Here is a 25217-nt window from a genome sequence, read left to right on the forward strand (position 1 = left end):
CCCACAGGTGATCAATACCATTTCAATCAGGGTATTTCAGAATAATTTCTCTCTTCTTAGCCAATCTTGGATATTTTGGGCTGTGCATTTTGGGTCATTGTACTGTTGGAGATTAAACTTTCTTACATTGGGCAACACATTTTGCTGTTGAGTCCCTAAAAGGGGAAGTCAACACAAAAAAAATCTTGACAATAATATGTTCTACGCAGACCCATTAGTCTAAATACGGTATTCTGGTTAATACTGTGTTAGTGGAATATGAGTTAAGCAGCAAAATCCAGCAGATTTGATCAATATCACAAGGCGGCCATTTTGCCACTTGCTGTCGAGTGAAAATGACTCACAGTTGCTCAGGTCTCAGGTAACAACCAATCACAGTTCAGCTTCAGAAAACAGGTGCGCTGTGATTGGTCGTTGCCTGAGCCTTGAGCAACTGTGATGTCATCTTTAGTCGACAGCGAGTGGCAAAATGGCGGCCCCCTGAGATGGATAAAAACGGCTGGATTTTGCTTCATAACTCATATTCCACAAATATAAGATTAATCAGAATGTTTACACTAGTGAGTATAATATATATAACATATAACATATTATTGTCAAGAAATGTTTAATGTTGACTTCCCCTTTAACAGTCTTGATTGATATTACTAGCTTTAACAAAAATTCTACCTTTACAAAGATAATGCTTAATTTTGATTGACAGCAAATAAACCCCTTCCGACTCACCCCTCATACCGCTGCCCTCCTCGTGGAAGTAACTGCGATGTAGACTTAAACCTCCTCCCAAACTGGCCTCTTCCAGATGTTCGCTTCCTCCGCTGCCTGAGGAAGCAATACTGCTTTGAGGGGAGAGGGGCGCGTGGTCGGGGGCTGGGCCTCTACTACTACGCAGATCTTCTTGGGACAGCCAGACAGGACCCATGGGATGGTTGCTTGGGCCACTCATTGGTGGGGTTAGCGACACGGAGCGCTTCAGAGGACTGTGCGGCTGGTTGCCACTTCCACTCGTTAGGACTGTGAGAGTGAGACATGAGACACGGAAGGTTTATTCTTGTGTTTAAAGAAATGCCAAACAGCCTATTGCTTGAGAGCCGCACCCATTTATTGTATCAGCTCATGAAGGTACATCAACAATAGTACCCAGCCATCCATTTTCTACACCACTTGTCCTTATTAGGCTTGCAGGTGAGCTTGAGGCTGTCCCAGCTGAACTTGGGTGTGAAGCAAGGCACACCAAAACTCAAATACTAGTCAAGATAACATTATATGTGAAAGTTTTGACTGGAGTGTAAAGTGATGTTATGCATGTGTATTGTTTTGAGGGACTTTTTTAACAGCCGTTTTGTCTTTCCGAAGTCGCTGCTGACTGTCAGTTCTATTTATGAATTCAGAATGTGCTAGTTTTTACACAGCAGATCAGAGATAGACCGATGTGGTTTTAGTAGTCAAGGAGGCTGAAAACTGATATTTTGAGCCAATATTCAATTTGACCAATGGGGAAAATATTGGTGTCAAAATTTTTAAAAACAGAAACAACAACTTTTAACTTTGGTGAAATGTTTTTAAAGGGAAACTTGGCTCACTGAGCCGTTTTCAGCAGTAAAAAGTAAATATTTTGTCCAGACTGAATTTGATCACTTCATTATTTTTCATGAACAATAAATACCTTTAAAAACAATTTTTTCCACTTGCTGTCGACTTAAGGTGACATCACCTGTGCTGAGAAAGTGGGTAACGACCAATAATGGCTCAGTTTGCTGACCAAACGCAGAAAACAGGTGAGCCATAATTGGTCGTTACCTACTTTCTCAGCACAGGTGAGGTCATCTTCAGTCTTAGTTTTTAAAGGTATCAACTGCACAGGAAAAATAATGAAGTTATCGAATTCTTAACTTTTTACTGCTGAAAATGGCTCAATGAGTCAAGTATTCCTTTAATTATATGTTTATAGAACAGTTTTAGATTTGTATAAGGTTGATTTTTTTTTTTATGTTAGAATTCTAAACCAAAGATGTCTCTTGCCTGACATAAATGTCAGGGAGCTCCTGGGGTCATTGCATGTCTTAGTTACATGAAACCAAACAGCTTTTCTACAGTAAACTAGAAACTTTTCAAAAATTTCAAAATAATAAATGTTAAACTATTCATCAAAACACTGAATATCGGCGCTGATAATCAGCCCGGATGATAATCAGTGTATTCCAGGCTTCCCCAATCCTGGTCCCCGAGGGCAGGAGTCCTGCAGGTTTTTGATGTTTCCATCCACCAACACACCTGATTCTATAGATCAGGATCGTTATCAGGCTGCTTGCTGATAAGCTTATTATACGAATCAGATGTGTTGGAGGACGGAAATATCTTAAATCTGCAGAACTCCGGCCCTCGAGGACCAGGATTTAGGAATCGAACCCTACAGCAGACATTGGTGAAAGTTCTTTTTTGGTCCTTTTTCAACAGTAGCATTGAATGAACAATCAAACCAAAACACAATGTTTGTTGCAGAATCATTACATAATTCATACTGTATAATATTGTATGGTAAAGCCGGTCTTATAAACAACTTAAACTACTATTAGACACCAAAGTTTTTTTCTTTACATTAATTCAGAAATAATGCAAATACAAAGGTGAAAAAAAACTAGAGGTTTTATGAGCTATTTGAAACTTTGATAAAAGCTACCAAAAAAAAGAAAAATAACACATCTCGATCGTTACATTATAAATTTGATCAAGTTTGTTAGGAGGAACACTACAGAAAGTTTCCCCAGGCTGTGTAAGCAGGTAATCTGGACGAATTGGCTAGAAAGCCAAAGCATTGGTATCCGTCGCCTATCTGACTGGTCAAGCTGCTTCTAACACTCTTGTCTCTTTTCCCATCCTATATGTGGTCTTCTTACTGTCGGCGCTATGTATAGTGCTTCATGGCTCCTGTTTAAAATAGGTGCCCAGCTAATATTACATGTTCCAGTCCCTAAATATTAGCCATTTACCCTAAATACTGTCTCCCACAAAGGATGCCTTACAAGGGAAAGGATGTATGGCATGCTCTGCTGTGGCTTGGGCTCGACCTCAAACTATGAGCTAGGGTCAAGTGGAGGGTCCCATCAATAGCACACATGACGATGTAACAGGAAAATCATATTCTTGTAAGAATGATCATAACCGCTGGAGTTTACGACTTGCTTACTGTTACTTATTTAGCCAACAAATAAAAACTTATATTTTGTTGTATAAACAGATGAATCGTAAATTGATTGTCAATGTGGCATACAATAGAAATTACAAACAATTCTTCTGGTTTGGCAACATTTGTTCTCATGTTTTTCTTTAATTCTGTTTTGTGAATACGTTGTGAACCCCTGAGATTGTATGTGTAGGTCTAAGGCTGCAAGCAGTCAAAAATATAAGATGATATTTCTTGGTGCTGCCAGCAGGGTTTTAAATATGTCTTTATTTATAAACCCTCAGCTGTTTCTTTCATGTCCCAGCAAGAAGAAAAAAAAAACACAGAGCCCTTGCATTCTTGTCTGGAAATATCCTGCTCTGACCATAGTTATGCTGAGTTTCAAAAGGCCAGCCTTCTCACTGTGTTGTCTTTCTTATCACACGCCCGCTGTACAGTAGAAGAAGGTTGGACTTAAACACAACTGAAAGACAGATGGTAATGTTGATGACCATGTTGGTCAATGATCTTGCCAGTCTATCATTCGCCAGCGGCCAAGCTACCCGTCCTTTATCGTCATTATTTGAACCGACTCAGTCCATCAGTCGTCACGCAGTCATTTTAACTGGACTTCCATCTCGCTCACTGTCAGTGTTTCAAAGTTTCCAGGGGGTTCACCAGCAAAAGACGAGTTTTTCCAGTGACGGAATGACTTACCCATCTCCGACTATTACATTGGGCAAGTTTTATTGTTATTGGTAATAGGACTACACAGTGAGCGACATGACTGAATGTTTAAACGCAATGCTCAGTATGCGGCTGACTTTTTTGTACACAAAGTGCAAAGGGCTACTAAACTAATTATTTAAATTCCAAATAACATTCATGTGCATCAGTGTTTAACTACTTGAACCTTACTTTTGAGGTACTTTCATCAAACAGCTATTGAATCCTAAAATATGTTATCAAACTTTAATACATTGGCCTTGTTTATAGGCACAAATTAAAATGGAGAAAAGTCAGTTGCTACACCACAGTGAGTTTTGCATGGGCCGATTACCGTTTTGTCGGTTTGCCGTGGTTTTAAAAAGTCAAGGTTTCAATAACCTCTATTACTGCTTGTCACTGGTAATGAGCTATTTTCTCTTTTGAGGGGACGTCTAAGCAAGGGCACAACGTGATTGGCTGCCTCCAGAGTTGGGTAAACAGCAGCCTCTTTGAAGTAACTGCCTCCAATTAACTTTAATTTATCCTTCTTGGTGAGCAGATGGAAATGAGAAGGGAGGGAGCCAGAAGAAAGAGAGTGTGTTGCTCTGATTAATGTGCATTGTCCTAAAAAAATGGGAAAAAATACATTTAAAAAATGTTGCCAGTGGGTACCAATTGGTCCTAAGGACAACATGAATAGCCTAAAGCAGTGGTAGGGAACCCTGGTCCTTGAGAGCCGCTGTCCTGCCTGTTTTCCATGTCTCCCTCCATCAACACACCTGATTGATGAACAAGATCGTTATCAGGCTTCTACAGAGCTTGCAGGACAGTGGCTCCCTGGCCTAAAGGTTTGTTCTATAAATAGCTCACTAGTGATGGGACACTGAGTTACTAGGAAGAAATCAAGCAGAAGAAGAACGTTAACATTTATTTATTGACACTTAAACATGATACATGTTTCTTCTGTACCAAATATATATGTATTTATTTTAAAATAAATTGTGTTCAATGGGGAAAAAACATTTTGTTTATCAAAATTATTATTAAAAAAAAGAGATAATTTTAGGGGTGTAATTTATTTATTGAATGAATGTATTTATTATTTAATCAAACATAACCAATACATATCTCTTCTGTACCAAATCTATATTTATTTTAAAAATAAAATAAGTTGTGTTCAATGGGAAAAATAAGGTGTTTTTATTTACCCAAATTATTTTTTTAATAATTTTAAAGCTGTAATTTATTTATTGAATGAAATGAAAAAATGCTTTTGTTTAACAAAATTATTATTTAAAAAAAAATTTTTTTTTTAGAGGTGTAAGTTATTTATTGAATGAATTTATTATTTATTGAAAGTTAACATGATACACATTTCTTCTGTGCTAAATATATATTTATTTAAAAAATAAAATAGATTCAAAGGGGGTGGGGTGTTTTTTATTTACTAAAATTATTCATTAAAAAAAAAAAAAAGATCACTTTAGAGCTGTAATTTTAATACCGTGATACCCAAATATTTGATGAGCTAAACAATGGTGAGCTAAATACTGCAGTTCTTGCACTCAATGTCAGACCCAGACCAGAAACGATAAACAGAACCAGAACAGAAAGTTAAAATGACTTACTGGCATTTCCACCTCCACCAGTTCCTAATGTGTTGATGGTTGATGGTACAGAAGATGATGGGTAGAGGGGTAGGTGTCCGTTCTCACAGCCCTGCTGCTGCCAGCCTCTTCCCAGCCCCGAATCTCTGCTGCTTTGCCACCCATTGAGGCGATCGTCGGAGCCGTAGCGTTGGTGGTGATGCAGAGCATATAAATTGCCAGAAGAAGAACTGTTGGTGGAGGATCCCGATGATGTCAGGGTCGACGGAGGAGTGGACTGGTGGTGATGTGGTCCGGCAGGCGACGGCCTTTCGAGCGAGTCGCCCGTGGCGGCGGCCCTTTCCTCCAGGTGGTTGAGCCACAGGGCCAACGCAGCGCGGTCCTCCAGGGAGGTGGCAGGGTGGATGAGGGCATAGGATAAGAGTTGGCGAGACTCCTCCAGGTGGCGGCCATGCTCAATTGTGTGCGCAAGGATGCGTGGTAGTAGGCGCATGTACTCGCCCTTGGCTTCCACATTGCCAGGTTTGAGCAGTGGCAAATGAGTGAGGACTAGTGAGATGACACGTTCTTTTGGCTCGCTTTGCCACTGGCTGATAACCTCTGTAAGAAGACAAAAAAAAAGAAACAAAAGATTGGCACACACATTTATAATTGTAAAAACAAATAAATAAACCACCACCACCACCAACAACAACAACAACAACAACAACAACAATAATAATAATAATAAGATTGTTAAAGAGTAAGTCAACCCCCGTTTTTTTTTTGTGTGACAATAATATGTTCTATGCAGCCCCACTGGTCTAAATATGTTATTATGGGACTGCTGAGCGTAGCAAGCAAGCAGCACATATTACTATTCCTAGAAAAAAGGGTTTATTATTATTATAGCACACCGATTTTTCCGCAAGAATGCGGCCCGTACCGTAGATCGCACCGGGACAAATGAGGTATCAAATGATGCGGCTCGATCTGACTCAGTGCGGCATTACTTTTCTAGGAATTCCCACTTACCATGGCGACGCAATACCCCAAAAACTACCCCAAAAAGTGCCATAGGAATGAATGGGAAATGGAAAGAAAAAAATCACACATCAAGCACCTTTTTCCAAGTGCACGCATACGTTATCCGACCGATACGAATTTTAGCTCATTTTGTAGGAATTTTTCCCATCTTTAGCTCAGTGTCGAAATTTTTTTTAAGGAATGAAAGCTCTCCCCTCTGTGCGGGTTCAAAGACAGTGAGTCATATAGCATTTTAACACACTCTGTTTTAGCAATTAGCCAGAGTGCCGGGAACCAACAAATCTCTTGCCAAAAGTCAAAAGTTTCACTTCAACTCGTCACCATGGCCACAATCTTTTGTCACTAGACGTCAAATTCTCACATTTTGTAGTCACGAGTGTCTTCTTTCAGACAAACTAACTTTTATTTGGCTAAGGTGTCATTTAGTACCTTTATTTTCCCTTTAAGCGAGTAGAAGTTGGACTCTCTCGCCTATCTCTCCCATGTTAATTTGGGCGACTTTTTCCTCTTCATTTCGGATAAATCATAAGTTTTCAACCTGCTCTCATTTGGTCATTTTTCATCCGATTAAAAAAATGAGAACATGCTCGTGTTCCCCAAACCCTTGCCGTTCTAACGAGCCATTTCTTGAATCTGTATCTCGAACCGTTAAGTCGTGAGAGGCTTTTGTTCAAGGGGTGCGTCTCTCATACAATCTCAATGGAATGTGGGGCGCGTGACGGCTCCAAGTCAAAAATGTGTGTGCGCTCTTAAAGTGACAGTGAGATATTTTTAGTTTCTGTTGATTATGGTTAACTTCCACATTTCTTGACCGATTTTTGTCGTTTAAATTTTAAACTCTTCAGCTCATTTACATTTTTTAAAATACATTTTCAGGGACAGTGAGATACTTTTAGTTGATGTTGATTATGGTTAACTTCCACATTTCTTGAGCGATTCCAGTCGTTTAAATTTTAAACTGTTCAGCTCATTTACAAAGTCAAATGTGTGTGCGTGAAAGTGCATTTTTCTTAAAGGGACAGTGAGATATTTTTAGTTGATGTAGATTATGGTTAACTTCCACATTTCTTGAGCGATTCCAGTGGTTTAAATTTTAAACTGTTCAGCTCATTTACAAGAGTCAGCAGTCCCATTCAAAATTTCCGCGGGAATTTTTCTAGTTCTGGTTAATATTGCGGAATATGAGTTAAGCAACAAAATCCAGCCTTTTTAATCATTTCAGGGGGCGGCCATTTTGCCACTTGCTGTCGACTGAAGATGACATCACAGTTGCTCAGGGCTCAGGCAACGATTAATCACAGCTCACCTGTTTTCTGAAGCCGAGTTGTGATTTGTTACCTGAGCCCTAAGTAACTGTGATGTCATTTTCACTCGACAGCAAGTGGCAAAATGGCCGCACCATGACATGCATAAAAATGGCTGGATTTTGCTTTATAACTCTTATTCCACAAATGTAATCTTAATCAGAATGTTGTGTTTAAACTAGTGAGGTCACATATAACATATTGTCAATAAATGTTTAAGGTTGACTTAATTCCACTTAACTCATTCACTCCCATCCATTTTCACAGAAGCAACCCCTTTCACTCCCAGTTTTACTGGATTTTGACTGATTTTGCAAGCCTCACAGAATATTGTGTTCTATTGCTATAACAACATGGAACCTACCAAAAGAAAGATTAAGTCTCTTCTTTCAGCAGGAAAAAATATATATAGTTCTTTCTGTTTCCGTTTTGCAGCAATTAGCATTAGAACATAGCTAAGTTTCATCATCATTCATAAATCTATTTAAAATTGTGAGTGATTGAGGTTTTTTTCCAACATGGCACTGGTTGATATCTTTTGCTCTGCTGCCATCAGCTGGCCGTTTGTGTAATAACTACCATTTCTTCAACCGTTCTTTACAGTTGAGAGGCTGCATCAAAGCCTTTGGTATGCTCTAGCATAAAAAAACATGAAAACCGTATAAAAATACGTCTTTGGGACAATTAAAACATTTAAAATAGAACGTATTTATACGTTTTTGGGAGCAAATTAGTAAAAAAAACAATGAATAAACTTAAAAATAAAACACACGCACCAACGCAAGTTGTATTTTTATTTCTTTCCTTCTATTTTATTTCTGTTGCATTAAGAAGTAGTTAATAAGTGCTAAACAACAAAAAGCTATATCCAGCAGCTATCATCCATGAAATAGGTATTTCAAGTAGCACAAATGAGTATTTGGTTTTCATTGATTATGGCGTCACTTTTGGACAAAAGCGGTATTGTTTTCCCTTTAATTTCCCTTGAAAGAACCCCATTTCCCATGAGGCCAATCGCATATCATCGTGAAATCCGGACATCCAAGGCGTTCAGTTGAACTGAATTACATTGTTTCCAGTGTCTATTTTCAATTTTTTCTTTATACAGCACTGTAACATTTCTCAAGTATGTTAACAGCAGACGGTGGTTGTAATCTTACCTTCTTTATTATACACACAAACGGCTGAGCTCCCCGCCCTGCCCCCCTCCCTTCCTGCGATGCATTCACAAGCATTGGTGAACAAGAAAGAACACAACTTTTGAGTGTTGAGAAACTGGTCGGGTCAGTGTGGAAAGGCGAACTATCAAGCTGATGGCTATTTATTGCTACCACCCAATTTTTCAATAGCTAACATTAGCATAATTATTTTTGATTTGAGCATGTAAAGCTACCTACTAAAAAGAGTCCCCACAAAGGCAGCGTCGTTTGGAAATCCCCCGTCTTTCGCCTCGCCAGCGAGTGAAATCCTATTCTGTGCTTTTATCATCATTATTATTGTTGCCGCAGACAAAAATCTTCGTTTCTTGGGGTGTTTTGTAGCTTCTGCATGATAAGAGTAATCGCGCGTAGACGTTTGACTTGACTTCTGTCTGGAGCGACTTATGCCGTAACGCAGTCTGCACGTTTATAGTTTTTTTGTTTGTGGCAGAGTTCACACCATCCACCTCAAAGTTGTTTAGTGCCTGTAAAAACGATACAGACCCCCTCAAGCCATGACAAAGGTTTCATTAATCTAGCTGCAAGTCAATGTTTCATCAGCAGAATTATGAAAATATGAATTGAAGGTTCAAATCCTAATTAGTGTTGCTTTAAGGATGATAAATTAAACATTCCATATTTGCTATTGCTAACTCCATCTGTTGCCTTCTTTCTCATGCCATCATCTGTTTTCACAATTATGTAGAAATTGTGCCATTAGACAAACACAGGCAAAAATATCACCTCCCTGACTCATGACACCAATATTGGATATAATCTAATGTTGCAGTATATCAGATGATGCTACTGCAAGTTGCTAGAACATCTAAAAATAAATGAAAAGATGACAGATGACTTCACCGTCACGCACTGTCATCCTTTTATTTTGCTGTCTAAATTCTTGCTCCACGTATTCTGCAAAAGGAGACCGTGCTATACATATGTTTTAAGGTCATTGAGCTATTGTTGTCTTTGTCAGAAGGTCGTGAGGCGTAATCTTCGACAAAATCTATAGATAAATAAAAAAAAAAAGTCAGGGCAACAGTTTTGGGAAGCCCTAAAAAAATAAAACTGTGACAGAGGGAGACATGCAAGTGCATGAATATGCAAGCACTGCTGTCATTCTGGCCCCTAATGGTCATGGTCTCTGTTTGACATATGAGGTGAAACTAGAAAATACATCTGCCACTATGTCCAAAGATATCCTCAAGTCATGGTCTGCTTTGTGGTAACACAGCTCACTCTGTCCTGCTGAATGGACAGCTGCAGCACCGATGAGGCACATAGAAACCTTCAAGCCTTGAAGCCTTCCAAACAAGGTTGACATTCATTTTGACTCTTGAGAGATGGGCAGGGTTTTGGGACCACATCATTTTGGAATAAGACTTTAAAAAGAATGAAAAAAAAAAAACCTATGGTTTGAAAACTCAGCTATTCTTGTTCTGCTACTTGGACCCCGCAGTTTTTATGAAAGCAGGCAGTCTGTCTCGGTTTTCAGAAAATGTTTGATATGAAAATAATGTGAATGAAGACATCGTATATGTGTTTCCAAATATAATCCTACTCAGTCCAAAAATGACTGTAGAAATTGAGGCAATTCAAACTTTTTGAATTGAATTGGCTTTTTCCACTTGACTTTGGAAATGTCCCTCCAAAAGCCACAGAAACTATTACTCATCTATTTTCCAAGGAGGAGAAATCAATGGTTAAGTAAGTCATGCATACGTTACGGATAGGTGAACTTTGAACCCTGTAAAATGATTCTACTTACGTGCCTTAACATTAACGTTAAATTGTCATTGGAATTTTGACTATGCTTGAGTGGGATGAGAAAAGGGAGGAACGACACTGACTCCAGTGATGATGTAATGCTTCATTCCTTTGAATTTGAAGCAAGCTTTAGTCCAAGTTGAGAACACAATTTTATTGTTTATTTCCGAATGACTGGAAAACATTAAAAGTATGAGAGCACTTAGTACAAACCTCCACCATTTTGAGATTTTGCAGTAAAGGAAATTTATAGTTGGCAAATAGCATATCGTTTTAGCAGGAAGTGACTGAAGGAAAAAAAAAGAAGCAAAACATAGTCAAGACATTTGCTTCATTAGTTTTCTTTTTTACATAAAAAGATTAATAAAAAAAAAATAAAAAGAAGTGTGAGTGTGTGCGCTTGGTATTGTCCTGGGATTCAAAATTTAATGTGAATCGATGTTCCAGCTTTATGTGAGTAGTAATTGTTTTGACAAAATTGTCATTTAATACGTGAAACTTTTCAAAGATGCAAAAATGAATCTGTTTCTCTCAAGTTTATCAAATCGTTCTCATGTAACTCATAAAGTCTTTTTAATAGAGCCACAGTCATCAAAGAATGTCTGCAAATCAAATGGTGCGCAACTAAGAAGACACTTTACTCAGTGACAGGAGCGAACATAAAAAAATTGTCGTGGGTCTCAACTGAGACCCAAATTTGTGGTGTTCATTTTTTCCCCCCGACCCACGACCGCATGGATGAACTTAAAGACTCACGGCACATCTGGGCAAAGTGTGGCTCGCAGGTTACATCTAGCCCATCCACAGTCTCTGCAGCTTTTATACAATAAAACGTCAAGTTTGCATTGTTCAACAGTGCCCGCAAACTTAAAAATATTGCCATTGTGCTTAGTGACTTCTCTGAGCATTCTAGTAGTCATTTAAAAAAAAACAAAAAAACGCCCATGCCATCTGTGGTCCTCAAGTTAGCACCAAATTTAATTCCTGCACACTTTGCACAGTGTGGGGAATTTGCCCTGCTAATGATCCAAGATCCAAAGAATGGCCAATAGTAAGTAGTTTGTTCTCATAATGTCAGCACACTTTGAAAATATAGAGCAGGGGTTCTCAATTAGAAATGTAAGAGGTTCAGAAAATACATTTTGAGGAAGTCATAGGTCCACAGCACATGGTTGGTGGTGAAAATTTTTGGCCTTTTTTTGTTTTGGCCCTGGATGAATGAGAATATCCACACACATGTACAGTACATGGATAGCATATCAATGCCTTACTTGGCTTTTATTTTTAAGATGGCCTTCATAAGCAATTGTTGCCGCTGACTTGACTATGAATTGAGGCTGGCCTGACCGCAGCCAAGTAGACTGGCCGAGCTACAATATACTTAGTGCCCAAAAGCGCAGCCACGGACATGAACTGGAGCGTAACATTCAATTTCCAGTCCACATGCGTGCTAGCGCGCCGCTTATGTGCATCCCTGCTCATTGACCTATCCCACCGAGGTTGAAGGGCCAAGGAAGGAGTTCCCCTTGGAGCAATTGCCTTCACTGCAAACAGCCCAACAGTGCGCCTCACCACTAGATGAGTGATTACTGAGTCCGTAGGTTAAAAGATGAAGAAAAAACACTGAGTTACCATTTACACAAACTGACACAATTATATTTAGCATGGCAAGTGGCTTACTGTATAGAGAGGAAAATGACAGTGAACATGGCAAATTCTTCACTTCCTTGCACTTGAAGAATGTATGATCACACCCCGGCCCTGAAGGGGAAAGTGTCAACTTGTGGAGAAAGAGAAATGAGGTGTGGCTATGTTATGACAATATAAGTGAGAAGCATAACTCAGCGCTCACCCCTGAAAACTCACTCACCTCAAGATGCCACTAGAATGTAAGGAAATGAATCAAAGTCAAAATCATTTTTTTTGTCATGAGACAAAACGCATGCGGTGTACGAGAACACCAGTCAACTGCTCCTTGAAAACTGACAGAGAAAACAGTACAACTCAAACAGGGAAAACTCATATTAAGGTAATTGCGCCAGACAAATTATGTGGTTTGCTCTATATGCAACGTAGCGGGAAAGGAGCCTGCTCGGAACTGATGAATCACAAGAGCATGACTGAGAAGAAAACACTGACACACAGACAGAGGGAGCCATTTGTTCTTAGCACAAACAGCATATCATTTTGAACAATGCAAACCGGTGAACTCCGTGTGCCATTCTGACCTACTACACTCTAATAAAGCCAAGTCGCGCAAGGGAAAATCCTGCCTGCTATGCAGTTATTATACAGTATATGGCCTGCAAAGTCTTTAAAACATAATATGTTCTCGTCGCTCACATTTCCAGTTGCGTGATGGTGTTGGAAAAATAGGAATAATTCCCAAAATGTCTCTAAGAAGATGACGCAGTGGTAAGGCATTTTTACAATTGACGGGAAGGTTTTTGATCATTACACATGGAAAGAGAGACAAACGGTTACAGTTTGTCTGTGCTATGCAAAGTGTCTGTGTTAGAGAATTCAATCCGCAATTGGCACAAACAGACAAATTTGATATGAACAAAACAACAAGCCCAAGGTCCAACTTCTACTTCGGAATAATTTTCGTACATAATAATAGCTAATATATCAGATATTTTATCACAGGTTAGTTTTAAAATTAGATTTACAAATAGTGTGCCTCAACCTGTTAGTTCACAGCGATTTGCTGTACTTGATTTCTCCCTAAGCTTCATTAAAGGCTAAGTCAACCTTAAAATTTTTGGGGGACAATAATATGTTATACAGTACAGGCCAAAAGTTTGGACACACCTTCTCATTCAATACATTTGCTTTATTTTCATGACTATGTACATTGTAGACTCTCACTGAAGGCATCAAAACTATGATGACAACTATGACAACTAATGAACACATGTGGAGTTATGTACTTAAAAAAAAGAGAGGTGAAAATCATAAAATAAATACATAAATAAAAAGCCACCTCTTTCGCTGATTACTTTTTTGAACATTCTCTCTATGAGCTTCAAAAGGCAGTAACCCGAAAGGGTTTTCCAACAGTTTTTAAGGAGTTCCCAGAGGTAAGTATGCAAAAAAGTAACCAGAGCAAAGGATGGCTATTTTGAAGAATCTATAATATAGAAAATGTTTTCAGTTATTCAACCTTTTTTTTTGGTTTAATACATAACTCGACATAAGTTCATACATAGTTTTGATGCCTTCAGTGAGAATCTACAAAGTAACCAGTCATGAGAATAAAGCAAATGCATTGAATAAGAAAGCGTGTCCAAACTTTTGGCCTGTACTATATGTGACCTAACTAGTCTAAGCATGACATTCTGATTAATATTACATTTGTGGAAATATGAGTTTTTATCAATTTTAGGGGGCGGCTATTTTGCCACTTGCTGTCAACTGAAGATGACATCAATGTTGCTCAGCGCTCAGGCAACGACCAATCACAGCTCACCTGTTTTCTGAAGCTGAACAGTGATTGGTTGTTACCCGAGACCTGACCAACTATGATGTCCTTTTCATTCAACAAGAAGTGGCAAAATGGCTGCCTTCTGATATTGATAAAAAACTGCTGGATTTTGCTGCTTAACACATATTCCATATAACCAGAATACCGTATTTAGACTCGTGAGGCTGCGTAGAACACAGTAGGTGGGTTTCCATCCACCTATTTTTATTAAAATTTTCAAGAATTGCGAAAAAGAAACTGAATAGAAATGCCAGAAATTCGAAAAAAGGCCCAAAATTCGCAGAAAAGTTTTTACGCTTGGAGGGGGTGGTTTTAGAAGCATATAAAAGAAAATGCGCATTTTGGCGATGGAAACAGGTTTTGCGAATAAGCGACTACAAGACCGGATATACGTCACACGCACGTTTGTAGTCACAATAAATGGCGGATGAGTAAGATATGTTTGGGGAGACGAAGAAACACGATTCTTTTTATAATTAATTAAAGAAAAAAAACATTAATGCAATTTTTGATGGCTTTATTAACATTAGCTTTAATAACAACACACTTCAGTTATATGCGGGAGGGAAGCCAACAAGACAAACTACTTCCGTTCAGTCCGTCAAAACTAACATTCCCACTTGAAACTCCCCATTGTACCAAAGTTCCGTCACTACGTCATTTCGCGGCGCATATTTGCAAAAGAAGAGTGGATGGAAATTGGCATAAGTCGCATGTCCGTTTTGTGCATTTTTACAAAATGTGCATAAAAATTTCTGAACATTTAGATGGAAACCTGACTATTATTGTCAAGGAATATTTGGGGGGGTGACTTCCCCTTTAAAAAAGGTACAATATCAATATTTTTGCCAAACATTTGCATTTTTTTACTAGGGATGGGCGAGTGCTGATTCCAGGTATCGTGTTGGGCCAATACTAGTATCGGCCACACTATTGTGGCAGTTTTATGATCAGGGACTAGAAATTAGAAGAGTATAAAATTGCCATTAAATTCATGCAATATGTTACAGTTTGTTTTGGGAATTTCTATGCATAAAAAGTACTAGTGGTATCGGTACTAGTGGTATCGGTACTAGTGGTAACGGTGACTAGCGGTATCGGTGACTAGCGCAATTTCCGGACTGTAACCCGCTACTGCGGCTAATACAACGGTGCGGCTTATCCACTAGGTCACGATTCAATCGATCGCCAGGCGGCGCAAAACAAATCAAAGCCCAAATACAGTAAGTAGGAGAGACAGAACGAGAGCGAGACAGTTTGCGCCCTCATTATGGAAAAGAAACAGAGAAGTGCATAAGATGCTGCATTTAAGTTAAATGCAATAGACCTGTTCAATTCTGACACTGACGAAGAGGAGTTTTTTGGGGTTTGGAGAGCAACAATAAAGGAGAGAGAGTGGCTGACAAGACCATTCTGGGGCCGGTTCGTTTCCGACACTGAGGAAGAGGACTTTAATGGTTTATTTGATGATGATGATAATGATAATTGTATTTGACTGAACATAAAAAGTAAATGAAATATCTTGAAATGTATTGAGCATGATTAGTTTAATCAGAAAGCACCCACTTTCTTAAAAAAAGAAGAAGACATAAGTGATAAAAAGTCATATTGCAAAGTAATTGGAATAATATGCTATATTGAACGAGGGAACCAGAGAGCAGCACATGTAGACCAGGCTTTAGTTTGACCTTGCTTTAAAGAGTCAGTTCTTTTTACAACGATATCTGATCACAAGACACAAATGACAGACGTGGTGGAGGCAATGTGATTATTTTAGCACATTTGTTACGCCCAAACATAAACACAACACACATATACAAACTTGTGGAGACTCCTAGACACATGATTGCCTTCTGTCTAAATATAGATGGCACATCAAACGCACAAAGCAAACGCTAGTAAACTGATATATTCACGTTATCAAGAGCACAATTTTAAAAATATGTTTGGATGCAGGATATTTTGCATGCTTGAGAGAAAAATAATGAAAATAAGGTGGGTTTGGGAAGTTGACATTTTGTTAAAGAAGTGAGCAACCTCGGATAGAAGGGTTGTGGTCTAACCAGGAAAGGTCTGGAAATACATGCAGCCCATGGAAATGTCTAACAAGTCAGTATGTGCGTGTGTGTGTCCTCTAAACTCTGTCCTGCGATTCTCCTGTTAGCAAAACAAACATGCAAGTGGCTGACTTGGTCCCACTGCCGGCCATTGTTGATTCAACACCACATCTGACACAGCCAGTTCCATTTTCCAAACCAACAATAAGAGACCGCAGGCTTAATTTAGGAAAGAGTAACTTAAACGATTCATTTGCGCTCTCTTTAATGTCCTGGAATACACATTTTATAAAAAGACATTATATGGTCAGACAAAGCCAATGTATTCCAAAAATACAAATGAAAGGATGTTGGGTAAGCAGAAGAAAAGACTGGTGAGGGTGACTTAAGGAGAAGTAGAAGAGAGTTGTAGAAGGGTGGGAGGAGCTAGAAAGGAAAAGTTCCCGCTGCTGCTTTCCGAGTGGATTCTCCAGCTCAGCAGTGGGGAATGTGCTGGCATACCACAGAGCCTGTTGCTGAAGAATGCAACGATTCCGAACGGACCCACAGCTGAACTTACTAACACACGCACGTACACAATGACCAACAGATAAGATGGGTCTGAACAGCACAAGGTGCTAATGGAGCCACAATATCATGATAAATAGCCTTAAACACTAAACACTGATGAGCAATTCTCGTCAGGCTTTTTGCTCTGATTTACTTCAATCCCAAATAGTGGGCGCCAAATTGCATGTTCACTCAGACACAGACACAGATTAAACGGCAACTATTGTTAAAATGATGAAGACCTCCATTTTTCAAAGAGAGTTTTGCGCTTTAGGTAGCGATGATGCTTTTTAGATCATTTCAAGGTGAATCGATAAAAGACGCATCAAAAATCTGCAATCGAACTAAAGCATAGCCCCATGAATCAATAACAATTCAATTGAACTGAGCCAGAATAAAATAAATAAATAATTAAAAAACTAGGGACGCACACTGGAATAGTGACACTGAAGTGGAAGAAAACAATGAGAGATTATCTGTAAATGTCCATCTAACTGCCCAGCAAAGTGGTGAGCAAACCCGGTCCTCGAGGACCGGAATCCTGCAGGTTTTGGATGTTTCCTTTCTCCAACACAGCTAATATATGATCAGCTCATCAGAAAGCTCTGCATAAGCCTGATAACAATTGTTGACATTGTTAACATTTTTTGTTTTATTTTACATTTTACCTGTTTTCGATTTCATTATAGATGTGTTGATGAAGGTGTAATTATGTTGACCTAATATAACCTGATGAGTAATGCTTTTAACATTCTTGCTATCTTTTCTACTGTTTTCCCAGACATGAGAAAGTTAATATGTTTCTATGTTTATCTAAGAAGTCTGGTTGCTGTTCGTCAGAAATCCGGTTTTTAAAAGTTCAAGGACGATCTAGTTTACTGGGAAAATGTAAACTCATTCTGTACCTCACGGGATGACAGAGGCGTTTCCTCATGTTTTGAATAAAGATAAAGAGGCTGTGTGGGCAAAAGAGGACACACACATTGGATGACACTGCTTAGGTGATATGCAATTGTGTGACCAGAGATCTCTGTAATAAATCAACCTTGCAAGGACCCTCTTTACCAGAATCTCATCTTGGAATTATTTGAACACGCAAAAGATTACAATTAATGTTAATTCCTTCACAATCCTGTTGATTGGAATCAGCTGTGTTGGAGTAGAGAAATATCCAAAACCTGCAGGATTCCGGCCCTCGAGGACCGAGTTTGCCCACCACTGGACCAGCATGTCAGACATGACGGACAGGTGGTGCTGATTAAAGGGTAAGAGACTATCAAATTGTCAGGCAGTTTGTCAGCAGGTGATTTCATGACTTCCTCAATGACTCCTTTGTACACCAAATAATGATGTGACTTCTTAGACGATAGTCTGATTCCAATCAACTGTCCACATGCGGACTACTCAGCATTTTGAAACCATCAATCGTAACAAAGCTAGCTCAGTCAACCTTCCAGTGTTTACTCGAACAAATGTATTAAATAAAATATATAAAGACGACGCTAAAATGTGCATTTCCATCATGCAGCACACTGATGTTGCAAACTTTGAGGGAGTGTGCAATTGGCATGCCGACTCCAGGAATGTCCCCTGGAGCTGATGAACGACAATCAGCAACCTGATCAACTCTATGCGAAGGAGACGTGTTGCATTGTACGAGGCAAATGGTGGTCACACCAGATGCTGACTGTTTTTTGACCGCTGAACCGCCCTTCCCCTCCTCCACACTGCAAAAACTTAACAAAATCTTAAGAAACCTAAATTTAATTATTTTGCTCTGCCAAGTTATTTTTACTTAAAATAAGATTGTCAGACAAGATCATTCTTCTTATTTTAAGATACTTATTACTTAATTCTCTTATTTGCTCAGGCAGTCTTGGCATTGAGTGTTAACAACCAGTTTAAAGTACTGTGAGGCTTAAAGCGAAAAATGTCCACATTTTAAGATGACTAACCAACATCAAAGGCCCTGCCTGAACTGGGGTTTCATAAATTGAATTTTCTTATTTTAAGATTTTGCATAATCTAGTAATAATATAAATGGGAAAAATACAAGTGTGAAAATAATCAGACTAAAGTGCAATATAGCACTTTATTGTAAGCATTTTTTTTTCTTGTAAAAATCATCAGTTCAAGTGGTTCGTTTCGTTCTACTTACTGAGCTCATTTTTCCTCTTTCCAGTAAATACACTACCAGCTCAGTGGTCTAGTTGTTGTGTGTCTACCCTCAGACTGGGAGGTCGTGGGTTCAATTCCTGGCTGGGTCATACCAAATACAATCAAAATGGGATCCGTTACCTCCCTGCTTGACACTTAGGCTAAGTTGGCTAAACGAAAATGAATATGTATGTATTTTAAGAAAACTGTTCTATATAGTACAGCTTGAAAAAAGTCAATATTACTTGTTTTTAGTCTAAAAATACAATTTTTAAGGTAAATTTAAGTAAAATTTTCTTGTTTTGTTGGCAGATAATTTTGCTTATTTGGGGTAATAATTTTCTTATTTTACTATATTTTTTTCTTTTCTTTTTTTTGCAGTGTTTAGTGTTCACATGACGTCATTTGCCCCACATTGTGAGCCGTTCACGAGTTCATGAAATGTCGAATGGGAATGGACAAAGGAATGTCCGGAATTGCAAAGGTAAATCGAAAGTATTTCCAACCGACAAAGTCTACCAAAGTGTGTTCTGACCATTTTGATTGAGGTAAGTGTCATTGTAAGATGGTAAGTGCTTTTACCATAATGCGATTGTGATACGTGAGCCGCTATCCGTGGCTAGCTCTGGCTAAAAATAGATCTGGTGGTCAAGATGTTCGGCGGAGTATGGTGAGTTTTATAATGCAGAGAATTAAATAAAATAGGCAGACGAAGCACAGTCCAACAGCAGCTAAGGCGGCCCAAATTGGGCAACACTCGCTCATATGAGCGTGACCAATCAAAAGGTCCGAATGGGCATCAGAAAACAACGGATTTTATAAATACAATGTATAGTAATAATCTATTCCCTGCAATTATGAAACCTAGCAGAATAACAATTGATACAGCTACACTAATAGATAACATATTTAGAAATAAATCTGACCATAAAATAGAAAGTGGACTTCTTATTAATGATATAACTGATCATCTTCCGGTCTTTGCAATCTCCCAAGACTATTTTGATGAAAAAATAAAAACAACAATAACTTACACATCAGAAACAAGATTAAGAACACAACGCTCCATGGCTGCCTTTAAGTTGGATTTAGAAAAACAGAATTGGTCTGAGGTCTATTCAAATGATGATCCCAATATCGCATACAGTGCATTTCAGTCAACCATTATTTCTCTATACAATAAACATTGTCCATTAATAAAAGTCACAAGAAAATATAAAGGTCTAAATAAGGCATTGATGACGAAGGGGATAGAGAATGCATGTAAAAAGAAAAACTTTTATACAAAAGATGTATTAAATTGAGAACTATGGAAGCTGAAATAAAGTACAAGAAAGGTTATTACCATGCATTACTAGAGCAAAATAAAAACAACACACAAGAAATATGGAAAATACTAAATCAAGTAATTAAAAATAGCTAAAAAAAATAGATTATCCAGAATATTTTATAAAAGATAAAAAATATTGTTACAGAAAAAAATTCAGACATAGCTAATGATTTTAATGAGTATTTTGTTAATGTTGGCAGTAATTTGGCAAAAGAAATCCCTGAGCCAAGAAACAAACTATTAAAAAATCCATCCACTATGTGGCTTAATGCTGTTAATGATACAGAAGTATTAAATGTTGTTGTCCACTGACTGTTTCAACATTGCACATTAGTAAAAAGTATTATAGAATATGTTGTGCAATCTTTCACATATTGATGTAATTTGTCGTTTAAAGCCAATATATTTCCATCAAAAATGAAAATAGCAAAAGTTATTCCTATTCATAAAAATGGAGAAAGACATATATTCACTAATTATAGACCAATATCACTGCTGCCAGTTTTCAAAAATTCGAGAAAAATTATTTTCATTTAGACTGGACAACTTTACTGAAAAACATAAGCTTTTAAGTGAAAATCAATATGGGTTAAGAGAAAAACGGACCACATCAAAGGCAGTCATTGAACTCGTAGAAGCATTTTCTACTAACATAGATAATAAAAAATGTACTGTTAGAAATTTTATAGATTTAAAAAAAGCATTTGATACTATAGATCATTCTATACTAATGAATAAATTAGATATGGCATAAGAGGTTTGGCATATAAATGGATGAAAAGTTATTTGGATAATAGATATCAGGACTTACAGTTTAACAATATACAATCAAAACACTTGAAGATTACTCATGGAGTCCCCCAAGGGTCTGTGCTAGGCCCCAAATTATTTATATTGTATACAAATTTTATCTGTTGTGTCTCAAAATTATTCAAAAGTGTCTTATTCGCCGATGACAACTCTCTACTGTTCAGGAGAGAACCTGAAGCAGCTTCTGACTACTGTGGAGAATGAACTAAACACATAAAAAAATTGGTATGATATGAACAAATTATCACTAAACTTAAATAAAACAAAGTTTATAGTTTTTGGTACTAGACAAACCACATAACAGGTCAAAATTATGATAAATTTAATTGAAATAGAAAGAGTGTATGAAAATAAACTTCTTGGAGTAGTTCTTGATAAAAAAAAATATGTTGGAAGTCTCACATAGATAATGTCAAAAGGAAAATGTCAAAAATTATAGGGATACTCTCTAAAATTAAGGATGTCCTAAAGAAGAAATCATTATACACATTATATTGATCATTATTATTACCATATCTGACCTATTGTGTGGAAATCTGGGGAAACACATTAAAACAAATACAAATCCTGTTTTCAAACTGCAAAAAAAGAGCCATAAGAATTATAAATCAATCAAAATATACAGAACCAACTCATTCTCTATTTATTAAATCAAATACAATGAAATTCTATGACTTAGTTGAATTTAAAATAACACAAATAATGTATAAAGTGCACAACAATCTACTATGCCACAGGACTCTCTTTGAAATTAGAGAGAGTCCTTATAACATAAGGGGTACAAGTGTCTACAAAAAAATAAAAATAAGAACAATCAATTAAGCAACGGTGTGTTTCTGTAAAAGGTGTTAATTTGTGGAATGATTTTGGAACTGACCTGAAAAGATGTCAGTCACAAAGTTCAAAAAAATTACTTACATCAGACATGAGCTGTTAAAAATGGATATGTGCTGTAATTTCCTTGGATGTATCGGTATGAGTGTAATGAAAATTGTATATATGAGTATGATATGCTAAAGTGCACTTGTATATATGACTAGGTTTATACATTTCCTTTTGTTGAAATACATTACCTTATCATTTTATCAACATAAAACAAATAAGGAGTAGGACTAGATACGTTTTTTAACTTCCTCCTACCCCTTTTGAACATATGAACTCTTTTCTTTCTTCCTATTCTTGTTTTTTTCTTTTTTAACTTCAATTTATATTTTAAACTTGTAATGTGTTTTGTGTTCTCTTTATGTTTATATGTTCAATAAAACCAAACAAATACAGTAACCCAAATAATAATTACATTCATTGGACTAGAACACTAGCCTCTCAGTGGTGAAAGGCAACAGGGTCCGCCGTCTGCTCCCTAGATGTGGCAAATCCAGGTCCAGAAAGTAAAAACATTGCCACAGTTTGGTTTGAGCCCCCAGGTGCTAGCTAGCTAGCTAGCTTCCTAGTTAGCTCCAATGGTGCTTGTTTAACTTTTAGGGAGCTAGCTAACTAGCCTCAGGGGCTAAAGCCAAACTAGGGCAGGGTTTTTACTTTCTGGACCTGGATTTGCCTCGGTGTTCCCTCACTTGTAGACCAGACAGTGTATTCTCACGTAAAAAGTGTCCATAAAGAAGGCGTCTCACCCTCTGTAAGTTAGCGCCTCTTTGTTAAAAATAATCTCCTCACAACGCTTATTAGTACAGAGTCTATGAAAATGCTGCTTAGGATTGCTATAACAAGTCGTTGCAACAAATTATTAGTTAGAGGGTGTGTGTGTATATGTTTTTGATGGAAAAAGTTCTGAAATGATGAACTGTATGTATTCTGGACAAAGTGTGACAATATGAGACTATGTGCCTTAAAAGGTTGTTCTTTTTCTTACCCCAAAGTGGGAAGCACCTGCCGGAGACAAAATATTTGTGTTTCTCTGCAACAGGAAAAGGAAATACATCATCACAGCTACTGTTCACGGCAGCATCCTGTTAAAATGGCTTTGCCAGAGAAGTGCGCTATAATTGAAATATGGAAAATTGCCTTATTAATGTCACATACACATATACTGTAACTGTGTCTCTAGAGCACCTGCCCACCTCTTAAGTGTCTTTATACACTTACTCGCTAGGGTCGCAGGCGTGCTGGAGATGATCCCAGCTGTCTGTAGGGAATAGGTGGGGTACAAAAAAAAAAAAAAACGGCTACCACTGTAATTGTGTGGACTTAATCAGCATTGGATTACGGTACAAATTAACCCGTTCTAGCGACTTTTCAACTGCACTTGCAAAATCACAGATTAAAGAGCGGTACCGCTGTGAAAAGCTCTCGCGCCTGGCAGGTGCCGTAGGCGGCAGAGGTAACTTAAACAAAGGGAGGGGGTTGCCAACATGGCCTAAGATTAAAAAAATAAAATAAAAATGTAACTCCGCTGCTGAGCCACTTTACCTCTCCTACGCCAAAGCCATAACGCACAAAACGGGTGATCTGACACTGGCAATGCTTACTCTGTTAACTTTTCTGTTAAAGTTTCTTGTCAATCGTTAATAGTCAAGAAAACGGGCGCCCATCATTGACGGTTGTTGACGGAATGCCCACCTCTGGTCATTTCCGCCTTCTCCAAGAAATTACAAATGATTTTGTTTGTTTGTCCAATGGCACTGATTGATTTCTAATCATATCTCAGCTTTGTTAATTTCAAATTCATGTTTAGACTTCTCACGAGTATAAATGGCTGATCCGGAGCCATTTAGTCTGAATAATCAATGAAAGAGGACAAACCTGGGTAACAAAATAGTCAGTAAAAGCAATTGTGTCAATGGGCTTAGCTTAAAGCTTTCATCCCCACCACTAACCCATTTGAAATAGTTGTTTTTCAAGTCATAATACTAAGACTGCACTACAAACACAATCTTAGCTGATATTTTTCAAATGTGCACAGATGAATTTGTAACCACATTTGGGCATTTTGAGATAAGTTTGTATTATATTTGTTCGTTTCAGATTTTTTTTTGTAGCAATCAGGGAGATTTCCTTGTAGGACAGTCTGTCAAATGGAGAACAATTATTTTCTATGCCTCACTCCTCCCCACACTTCCCATTTCCTCTTAAATCTATAGCCAACATCCCCTGTGCTCTCCTGGCTCTGCTGGCAGAATAACTAGTGCTGGAAGACTTGAACGAGCACAGGGGGATGAAGGAAGAACAGTTGAGTTGCGGTCTACCTGTGAGAGCTCTGAAAGTGGCAGTCAAAGCTATGCTGGGAATGTGAACAAACCTCAATTCTACCAAGAATGGGCTGGAGTAGTCTACATTTCTTAAAAGAAATGGTAGTCGGGGACCTTTTGATGTCTTTTTTCCTCACAATTCTCAATCTACAGTATTCAGATGTCCTCTATGGTCCCTACTCTTTTCTAAAAATGTTAATTTGACATTTCCAAGCCTTCTGCTTGAAACATCTACTGCAACCTGTCAAATTGACAACCAATGGTCAGTTTATTGGCACTGTTTCAATTATAGTTAGGCATGGTCTTGGCCACCTATGCTTGTTGTTAAGACCCACGCGAATCAACAGACAGACGAAGATGGTCGCTACACGTTCAAGCTTTGCTACAAATTCTCATTTCTCAAGGTGTGTGTGTGTATTAGCAGGTAGGTGCCTCAATGTAACGTATTAGTGGTTATAGGTGAACTAATGAATACACACACACACACACACTCGCACGCACGCACATACAAAAAAAAAAAAGGGAGCGCAATGATGATGACATGTCAAATCGGTAAAATTACCGAATGAACAATACTGAGCTCTCCAGGAAAAAAAAAAAAGACCCACGCGAATCAACAGACAGACGAAGTTGGTCGCTACACGTTCAAGCTTTGCTACAAATTGTCATTTCTCAAGGTGTGTGTGCATTAGCAGGTAGGTGCCTCAATGTAACGTATTAGTAATTCTAAGGCATATATATTCATTTAAGTTAATGGTACTTTTAGGCTACTATTTTGGACTTTATGTAACGCTAAGTAGCCTTGTATAGCCATACAATCGCTCCTGTTTAATTTGTGTTGTATTGT

General features: G+C 38.0%; 1 protein-coding gene across 2 annotated transcripts in view; it reads right to left on the reverse strand.

Moving 5' to 3' along the window:
* samd4a (sterile alpha motif domain containing 4A) overlaps positions 1-25217 on the reverse strand; it is a 56500-nt gene that overhangs the window by 19363 nt on the left and 11920 nt on the right. For both annotated transcript variants that reach the window (XM_077564872.1, XM_077564873.1), the window contains 2 exons: positions 5500-6078; positions 727-1014 (listed from right to left, as the gene is read on the reverse strand). In XM_077564872.1, the coding sequence (XP_077420998.1) occupies positions 727-1014; positions 5500-6078 (867 nt within the window). The remainder of the gene's footprint in view (positions 1-726; positions 1015-5499; positions 6079-25217) is intronic.

Source organism: Vanacampus margaritifer, chromosome 4, assembly GCF_051991255.1.
Source record: "Vanacampus margaritifer isolate UIUO_Vmar chromosome 4, RoL_Vmar_1.0, whole genome shotgun sequence".
In the NCBI taxonomy this organism is placed as follows: Eukaryota; Metazoa; Chordata; class Actinopteri; order Syngnathiformes; family Syngnathidae; genus Vanacampus; species Vanacampus margaritifer.